We start from the raw sequence: 10,938 nt of genomic DNA, 5'->3' as shown, positions 1-10,938 counted from the left end.
TGTGTGATGCTATCATGACAATATGGAGCAAAATCTCTGAGGAATATTTCCAGTAGCTTGTTGAATCTCAGCCAGCAAGGATTAAGGCAGATCTGAAGGCAAAAGGGGTCCAACCCGGGACTAGTAAGGTGTACCTAATAAAGTGGCCAGTGAGTGTTTGTGATGTTTTGAGAATTTTATTTATGTTTTTATCAGGAAGTATGAACTATAATAAAAGAGTGTGGACTGGTGATTATACATTACTAATGAGTCTGGTTAGTATTTCTAAACTGAAATGCAAGTTGAAGCTAAAGTGTCTTTAATTTTAATGGCCTGTTTGAATGATTGATTAGTTTTTTTGTCTCATGCAGTTTATTTATTTTCAGCTTTTCTTTGTTTTAGTCAGTGTGTCTCTTGTTTTTCTGGACTGATTTGATTTCGTTTCTGCAGATCAGCAGCTTTTGGAGGACATCTTGATTGACAGCTGCTTCTGCCTCTCACAGCCAATGGTGAGTGGAGGGCGGGACTATGTGTGTGTGTGTGTGTGTGTGTGTGTGTGTGTGTGTGTGTGTGTGTGTGTGTGTGTGTGTGTGTGTGTTTGTGTGTGTGTGTGTGTCTGAGAGAAGTCCATAAATGACCAAAACGCCCCAGAATGCACTGCAGGTGGTAAATGTGACTGCTGATGGTTGTGGTGAAAACACTCACAACTGCATTTATTTTACACACATTCACACACTTATGCACGACACACACACACACACACACACACACTCACACACACACAGAGGAGGCTGAAATACAGCCGCTGTAAAGGATGAATCGTTTGTCCGCTGCTGGTTTGGCAGGTCGTTACTCTGAATCTTAAGAGAGACCATAAACTCTGAACACAATGAAGCCCAAACACACACTCTTACACACACACACACACACACACACCCACACACACACACATACAGAATGACCTCTAATGAGCTGATGCTAATGTTAATCAGCACATTAACACACACACACTCAAATCTAACGCTCAGATATTGCTCAAGAGACCTTCTAAATGTTTCAGTGTCAACTTAATCTCAGATAAAATAAATATGTCTGATTTTTTTCCTTCTAACACTAAAATATTTCATGTCTTGTGCATTTTTAACAATGTTATTAGTTTATCAAGGCTCATTTCCTGCTATTTTAAAAAGATACACACTACCTGACAGAAGTCTTGTGCTGGATCAGCTGTAAGAGCAGCAGATAATATCTGGTCTTCTAGTTGATGATGTGTAAAAGTGTCAGAAGGTGGATTTCTCTGCTGGATCATCTGCTCATCTGCATCACAATCATCACCAATACTGCAGAAGAATCAGCATGGACCAAGATTCTCACAGAAATCAGTCAAGTTTGGTGAAGGAGACATCATGGTTTGGGGTCATTCAGTATGGGGGCGTGTGAGAGATCTGCAACAGCCTGAGGTATCAAGACATCTGTGCTGCCCATTACATTACAAACCACAGGAGAGGGACAATTCTCCAGCAGGATAGCGCTCCTGCTCATACTTCAGCCTCCACATCAAAGCTCCTGAAGGTCAAGCTGCTGCAGGATTGGCCAGCCCAGTCACCAGACATCAACATTATTGAGCTGATGAAGGAGGAGGCGTTGAAGATGAACACAGAGACTCTTGATGAACTCTGGGAGTCCTGCAGGAAGGCTTTCTTCTTCATTCCAGATGACTTTATTAATCAGTGATGTGAGTCATGTCAGAGATGTATGGATGCAGTCCTCCAAGCTCATGATGGAGTCAGACACAATATTCATTCTGTCTCCACTGCAGCAGGACTTTATATTCTATACTGGACATTATTTCTGTTCAGTGATGACACTTTAGTCTGAGCAGAGTCAGACCGCACTGTCCTCATCAAATCAGTCAACATCAAGACATGATCAGATTTATTGAGCTCAAATCAGCAAAATCTAGAGGCCTTCACCTTTCATAGAGACACTTCTGACACCAGATCATCAACTAGAAGTCAAGATAGCATTTACTGTTCCTAAAACTTGAACAGGCATCAAGACTTTTGTCAGGTAGTGTATTGTTTCTTACATAGTCTCCAGAATGCGTCTGTGTTTCTGCGTGTCTCTTTAAATGCAAATGAGCTGCTGCTCCCCGCCCCTTTTTGCAGAAGAAGGCGGAGTCTAAACAGCTTATGATTCAGATACTCTCCAGACAAAACGTGTTATGTTTTAGTATGCCAATATAGTATTTATTTATTTATTTATTTATTTAATTAATTAATTAATTTGATTTAAGTAATGCCTTGTTGTTTTATGTGTGTTGTTTTAGTTTAATGTTTATTTTTCTGGGATACTCATATGACAAGTACTAGATATTAAGAAGCTTCCCTTTAAGTGTGTGTGTGTGTGTGTGTGTGTGTGTGTGTTTGTGTGTGTGTGTGTGTGTGATTCCTGTATTTATTGATCAGTTAGAGAGAGAAAGAGGGAGTTTGTGTGCGTGCAAATGTGTGTGTGTGTGTGTGTGCGCGTGTGTATGTGTATGTGCAAACGTGTGCTTGTGCATGCGTGTGTGCATGCCTGCATGTGCGTGCATGTGTTTATACGTGTGTGTATGCATGTGTCTATGTGACTGCGTGTGTGTGTGCAGTGTGCCTGTGTGTGTGTGTGTGTGTTGCTCTCTCTCTAATGGCACTCAGTCATTAGTTGTTCTGCTGAAGCCATCAGAGACTCAGTTACTGAGCGACACACACACACTGGAATCTCGCGGGTCTGAATCTGACCTTCACTGAGGACAAACAGCAGACGCAGAACAAACCCTTCAGCAGCCGCTCTGACAGACACACACCACCCCAAACTAAGACAAACTTAGCTGCATGTATATGGACATTTGTACAGACTGTAATGAGGGTGGTGGTAGTGACCTAATACTAACAATACAAACAACTAAATTATACAAAATAAAAGTACAACATTAAATTTTTTTACATTAACGATTAGTTTAGTTTTAGATATAAAATGACTAGAAAAATAGGATTGACAGGATTAATTGGTATTAGATTATATTAAATTAATTTGTATTATTGTATTATTGTTGTATACACCTTTAAACATTTCTCAAACATTGCATGACATTCAGAAGTGCTCAATATTCTTTATAGCGTCTTGTTAACCCTGAACTGTTTATTGTGTGTGTGTGTGTATGTGTGTGTGTGTGTGTGTGTGTGTGTGTGTGTGTGTGTGTGTGCGTGTGCAGCCGGACAGCAGCATGAGTCTGGTGGTCGTCCTGCTCACAGATTTACTGGACCGGAAGTTCCTCCCACGTCGGCAATCAACCAATCAGAAGGCAGTGAAGGCGGTCCGTGAGGTGGAGGCATGTCTGCTGAGGTCAGAGGTCACACTCACTGTAACGTTGTTTAGAGTGTATCGAGTGTGTACTGAGCATAATATGCACATTTTGCTTATGCAGTATATATTATCATATTATTTATAACGCAGGCTCCAGTCAGCTGAATGATCTACACTGATGTGTTTTATTTTAAGATGACTTCAAATGTCTGTATATTATTAAATGATGAGTAATATGTTTATAATAGTGCTGGGAGAAGATAGTAGCGGTTTGTTTTGACATGATAAATGTGTGTATATTATATATTATGTATATATATGACACACACACACACATAGAAACAAACTATTTTGTTGCATGGATATCTAAAAGTATTGTAACTTGTATCATATATGCGTATATATTTAATATGTGAATATAGTTTAACAGTTTCTCAGATATATGCATGCATGTGTGTATTTATATACAGTGTTGCCAGATTGGGCGGTTTCCTTACGGTTTGTGTCTGATTTTGTGACTGTTGTCCACTCCCCTTTTTTTTCCCTGCTCTGCTGGCCACGCCCCCTCCTCCCTCTGCTCGCAGCGCTCCACGCCCACCATGGAGCATTCTTTGAACAAATGTTGAGGTAGACTTGAACCAAAAGAGGGGGGTTTCTTTGCTCTTTAATGAAAAACTCACTTTATTTTGACTCATTATTTCTGAAAGCAACACAATGGGCTCTATTTTGACGGTCCATGCGCAGAGCGCAAAACGCAGGGTGCAAAAGCGTTCAGGGCGTGTCAGGACGCGTTTTTGCTAATTTAAGGACGGAAAATCTACCTTGCGCCATGGCGCATGGTCTGAAAGGGTTGAGTTTATTTTCTTAATGAGTTATAGGTGTGTTTTGAGAATAAACCAATTAGAATCTCATCTCCCATTCCCTTTAAGAGTCAGCTGCATCACGCCAAAAGCGCATTCGCTATTTACAGGACGCAAAGTAAGTCTAAGTGGTAAAACTGAGCATTTCACTAGCAAACAGTTACAGTTTTTTAACAGAAAACTGTTAAACAGAGCATCTACTGTGTGAGAATGAGAGATAATGGATCTACTTTCACTTTCGCTCTTGGATAGGGAAACCTTTACGCACAGACATCAATTAGTCTATAAATAAATAATTTTGTTTGTTAAGCGCAAATATTCGTTTCAAAACTATTTCTAAATTCAGTTCTAATTTCCAGCAAACTAATAAATGAACAATAATAACAAAATTAGCTCAAAAACCTGAGTTATATCCTAAAACACATGCTGTGCCCCATATGATCTAAAACCTGACAGGTGGACAAATCTAAGCTTGTTTTTAATAAAACAAATATAAATATGGATATAATAAATAATACTGCTAATAATAATAACATTATACAAAAGCAAATTGTTATGAATGAACTGAAAAAGCCTCCCGAGATGAAGAAGACATAAAAGCAGTGATTTTTCATATTTATGTAGGCTAGAAAATAATATGTTTTGTAATATTTTAATCCTTTATATTTATATCCTATATCTATTCTTATTATATCCTATATATATCCTTAATATTTTAATGTTTTCATATGTAAAGATATTTGCCTATTGCTCTCTTGTGTGTATTAAGCAGTGTGTAAGCGAGGCGCAACTCTGCACAGAAGTTTAGACCGGGTTAGTTTTGATCTAATGAAAAATCTATTATAGTTTCTCAAAATAGCAACGCGCCAGCAGTCCGCCTCAGAACGCCTTCCTTTTTAGACCAGAACACCTATGGGCGCACATATGAGCGCTAATGCATTTGCTATTTCAACAGCGTAGCGCAACGCCTCAAAACCACTCTTGCGCCAAGCTGAAACTACCAAACAAGTATTGTGCCGCGCATTGTGCCACACTGCGCCGGGTGTATGATAGGGTCCAATATGTAGAAAATGCTTCTTGATTTAAGAATTTTCAGATATTTGGACTAGAAACTCTTAAGATATTTATTTTGCAGTGTATATCAGAGAGCTGGATATCTCAGTAAAACACTGAGAACTGCTGATGTAGGAAATATACATATAAATCAGTCCATCACTAAAGTGGATGCAGATGCGAAACAACTGTCTTTATTTATGAGATGACAACTGGACGCCACTCACTGAATTAAACATGAAAGGTAATGGGATTACGTGTCAGATGCAGCATAATGCAGTGTGATGGAGACTCGTGCACATGCTGGAAGACCATATATTTACACATACAGTTACACATACAAGTCAAAACTCTTCATCCTCCTGTGAATTTTTCTAAATATTTCCCAAATTATGTTGAACAGATTCAGGAATTTTTCACAGTATTTCCTCTAATATTTGTTCTTCTGGAGAAAGCCTTATGTGTTTTATTTGGGCTAGAATAAACGCAGTTTTTAAGTGTTTTAAACCGATTTTAAGGTCAATATTATTAGCCCCTTTAAGAGATATTAGTGTTGGATTGTCTCCAGAACAAACCACTGTTATACAATGACTTGCCTAATTACCCTAACTTTACCCTAATTACCCTAATTTTACCCTAATTACCCTAACTTTACCCTAATTAACCTAAGTATAGTTACACAAATTAATTTCGAGAGGAGCAGGTGATATGATTGAGCACGACTGGCTTCTCAATAATCCAATCAGAGTGATCCAAGCTTACTATAAATGGATGGTTTTCTCCCTACTACTCTGTCTTCATTTTGGAAAAAAAAAACCTTCCACCCTATCTCCTCCTTTTCCTCCTTTTTCTAAGGGGTAGCTCTCGAGACCTACCTGATCTCGGATCCCCTTATATGCTTATTGACCGGGCGGGAGCCTTGGGCTCAAGTATCTCCGAGTTCAGGGTTCTCCCCTAGCAGAATCTGATTGTTGTGTGAACTGCCCCTGTGTTTTGGGCTTTTGTGAAAGGTTTAAGACGAAGCTGGTGGCGTCGCTGGCTCGCTGCCGGATCAAGCATGAGCTGCTGACGCTGGACAGAATCCTGCCGGAGAACATCCGACACCGTCAGGAGAGAGAAACACACCTGCTGCTGTACACCTGGATCAACACACTGCTCTGCAGGTGCATACACACACACACATACATGCATACATACATACATTTACACATGCCAAGGCACATACACAGTGAGAGACACACACACATACACACACACACACACACACAGACAAACATACACACAGACAGACATACATATATACAGTACATACATACATACATATACACAGAGACACACACACACACACAGACAAATGCACATGCACACACACACATACACATATGCATGCATACATAGACACGTGTACACACACACAGACACATACATTCGCACTTACACATGCATGCACACACACACTTATATACACACACATGCACGGAAACACAGACACACACATACATGCATGCACACGCGTACAGGCATACACACACATAGAAAGAAACGCGCACACACATACATAAATACATATACACACACACGCACTTACACACACAAAGAAGAACACATACATGCAAGTGCGCACACACATGCATACATGCATAGACACATGCACAGACACACACACAAACACATACTGTACTTAAGCACGTGCATGCATACACACACACACACACACACACACAATGTACACAAACAGACAGAAACACACACACACATACATAGACATACATGCATACACACACACAAAGGTAAACACACATACACAGACACATGAGCGCGCGCACACATGCATACATACATAGACACATGCACAGACACACACACAAACATAGCCACATACATACGCTCATGCACGCATGCATACACTCACACACATATATACACACACATGCACACAAACACAGAAACAGACACACACATACATACATTCATGCACAGACTCACACACACACCCACATGCACAAAGAGAAACACATACACGCACGCACACACATACAGAAATACATACACACATATGCACTGACATGCACAAGGAGAAACACATACAGATATGCGCACACACATACACATATGCATACATACATACATACATAGACACATGCATAGACACACACATGCACACACACACACACACACACATAGACACATGCATGTACGCACACACACACACACATACACACATGCATACATACATAGACACATGCACACACACACACACACATAGACACATGTATGTACGCACACACACACACACACACACACATACATAAATACATACACACACACATGCACTGACACACACAAAGAGAAACACATACACACAGACACATGCATGCGCACACATACATACTGTACATGCATACATACATAGACATATGCACAGACACACACACGCACACATGCACACACATATATACACACACACACATACATGCACAGACTCACACACACAGAGTGGGAGAGGCATACATAAACACACACACATGCACTGACACACAGACACATGCACGCACACACATATTATATACACACACACACACACACACATTTATTATGCGATTATAAACATAGTAAAGACCGTCCAGATATGTGTACTCATCTTTCATGGTGGGCTTGTGCGACACACACATCAGGCTGCTTTTATCTCCGTGTACTGCGGTGTGATTTTCAGCTCAAAGTGTTTATTGTTTATGAGGTAGAAAACAAGAATGTGTGTGTGTGTGCGCGTGCGCATGTGTGTGTGCATGCATGTGATTTATAGTTCAGATACGGCAGCATTCTGGCTCGGCACTGTTTAACCTCGATTCTGGAATGACCAGTCTTATTTCACTGTGTGTGTGTGTGTGTGTGTGTGTGTGTGTGTGTGTGTGTGTGTGTGTGTGTGTGTGTGTGTGTGTGTGTGTGTGTGTGTGTGTGTGTGGCCATGGCTGTAAATTCAACAGAGTTGCCGACAGATCCAATCTTCAGCACTGGAGGTCACACACTCTCACAGTCACACACACACACACACTGATTTCTCTTGCTCATTTGACACCTAATTTGATCGTCTCTGTGTGTAGTGTGGAGGAGGTCAGTGAAGTGTTACACACATCAGGCTTCGTCTGTGTTGAATCTGTCGGGCAGCTGGAGGGACGGACCTTCTGTAAGGACCCGCACTGCCTCGACCTGCTGGTGTTTCCCAACAGTGTGAAGAGGGAACTGAGTGACACCAGATTACTGAGCGACTACAGGCTCGTCATACAGGTGCACACACTCCATCTGTGTGTGTGTGTGTGTGTGTGTGTGTGTGTGTGTGTGTGTGTGTGTGTGTATATGACGGTTTGTGTTGTATGTGACTATGTGTTGTATGTTACCGAGTGTGTTATGTTTGATGGTGTGTGTTATGTGTGTGACTGTGTGTTTCTATGTGACTGTGTGGGTTGTATGTGACTGTTGTATGTGATTGTGTTAGTTGTGTGTAATGTTGGTTGACTGTGTGTGTTGTGTGTTTGACGGTGTGTTAGTATGTGACGGTGTGTGTTGTGTGTGTGACAGTGTGGTGTTTGTGATGGTGTGTGTTGTATGTGACGGTGTGTGTCATATGTGACTGTAGTGTATGTGATGGTGTGTTTTGTATATGACTGTATGTGACGGTGTCTTGTGTGTGACTGTGAGTTGTGTGTGACTGTGAGTTGTGTGTGACTGTGTGGTGTATGTGATGGTGTGTGTTTTATGTGACTGTATGTGTTGTATGTGGCTGTCTTTTGTATGTGATGGTGTGTGTTTTGTGTGATGGTGTGTGTTGTATGTGACGGTGTGTGTTGTATGTAACAGTGTGTGTTGTATGTGACGGTGTATGGTTTATGTGACAAGTGTGTGTTGTATGTGACGGTGTATGGTGTATGTAACGGTGTGTGTTGTATGTGACGGTGTATGGTGTATGTGACAAGTGTGTGTTGTATGTGACGGTGTATGGTGTATGTGACAGTGTGTGTTGTATGTGGCGTTGTATGTTGTATGTTAGGGACTGTGTTGTATGTGATGATGTGTGTTGTATGTGACAGTGTGTGTTGTATGTGACGGTGTGTGTTGTATGTGACCGTGTGTATTGTATGTGACGGTGTGTGTTGTATGTGACAGTGTGTGTTGTATGTGAAAGTGTGTTTATGTGACGGTGTGTGTTGTATGTGACGGTGTGTGTTGTATGTGACAGTGTGTTTTATGTGAGGGATTATGTTGTATGTGATGGTGTGTGTTGTATGTGACAGTGTGTGTTTTATGTGACGGTGTGTGTTGTATGTGAAAGTGTGTTTATGTGACGGTGTGTGTTGTATGTGACGGTGTGTGTTGTATGTGACGGTGTGTGTTTATGTGACGGTGTGTGTTGTATGTGACGGTGTGTGTTGTATGTGACAGTGTGTGTTGTATGTGAAAGTGTGTTTATGTGACGGTGTGTGTTGTATGTGAAAGTGTGTTTATGTGACGGTGTGTGTTGTATGTGACGGTGTGTGTTGTATGTGACGGTGTGTGTTTATGTGACGGTGTGTGTTGTATGTGACGGTGTGTGTTGTATGTGACAGTGTGTGTTGTATGTGAAAGTGTGTTTATGTGACGGTGTGTGTTGTATGTGACGGTGTGTGTTGTATGTGACAGTGTGTTTTATGTGAGGGATTATGTTGTATGTGATGGTGTGTGTTGTATGTGACAGTGTGTTTTATGTGAGGGATTGTGTTGTATGTGATGGTGTGTGTTGTATGTGACAAGTGTGTGTTGTATGTGACTGTGTGTTGTATGTGATGATGTGTTGTATATGACTGCTGTCTGTGACAGTGTGTTGTATGTTACTGTATTGTATGTGTTGTATGTGATGGTGTGTTGTTGTGTGTGACTGTGTGTGTTGTAGGATAAGTCGTGCTGTTTGGGCCCATGTGCGCTGCGCCCCCTGCTGGCTGCAGGTGGAGACGTCCTCATGGCCGGATGTTTCTCTGCTCAGACTATAGCACACGTGTCTGCAGTCGCTGCGTCTGTGTCTGCACACACACTCACTGAAGGACACACAGCAAACACTCACAGTCAGATGGTGTTTGTGTGTTTGGGAGATGGACAGCAGTCGCACACAGAGGAACTACAGAAAACACTGTCTAAGCTGGGCTGCAAGAGTAAGGCTCTATATTATATTATATTATATTATATTATATTATATTATATTATATTATATTATATTATATTATATTATATTATATTATATTATATCATATATTATATTATAATTTTTTATATTATATTTTATTATATCATAATATATTTTATTTTATTATATTATATTATATTATATTATGTCATATATTATATTATAATTTTTTATATTATATTTTATTATATTATAATATATTTTATTTTATTATTTTATATTATATTATATTATATTATATTATAATTTTTATATTATATAATATTTTATTATATTATATTATATTTTATCATATTATATTATATTTTATCATATTATATTGTATTATAATTTTTATATTATATTAATTTTTTAATATTTTATAATTCATTATACTATATTATAATAGATTATAATTATTTTTATTATATTATATTCGTTTATATTTCGTTTGATTTTTATTATATTATTTTATTTTATTATATTATATTGTTATCATATTATAATATT

General features: G+C 39.5%; 1 protein-coding gene across 3 annotated transcripts in view; it reads left to right on the top strand.

Annotated features, from left to right (window-relative positions):
• Positions 1–10,938, top strand: part of LOC137487547 (putative methyltransferase NSUN7) — a 50,103-nt gene that overhangs the window by 26,576 nt on the left and 12,589 nt on the right. For all 3 annotated transcript variants that reach the window (XM_073922421.1, XM_073922423.1, XM_073922422.1), the window contains exons 3-7: positions 430–488; positions 3,233–3,363; positions 6,248–6,400; positions 8,339–8,522; positions 10,162–10,417. In XM_073922421.1, coding sequence (XP_073778522.1) covers positions 430–488; positions 3,233–3,363; positions 6,248–6,400; positions 8,339–8,522; positions 10,162–10,417 — 783 coding nt within the window. The remainder of the gene's footprint in view (positions 1–429; positions 489–3,232; positions 3,364–6,247; positions 6,401–8,338; positions 8,523–10,161; positions 10,418–10,938) is intronic.

The sequence above is a fragment of the Danio rerio genome, chromosome 14, assembly GCF_049306965.1.
Source record: "Danio rerio strain Tuebingen ecotype United States chromosome 14, GRCz12tu, whole genome shotgun sequence".
NCBI classification, from domain to species: Eukaryota; Metazoa; Chordata; class Actinopteri; order Cypriniformes; family Danionidae; genus Danio; species Danio rerio.
The sequence above is the reverse complement of the archived record's forward strand: the minus strand, read 5'-3'. Positions and strand labels throughout refer to the sequence as shown.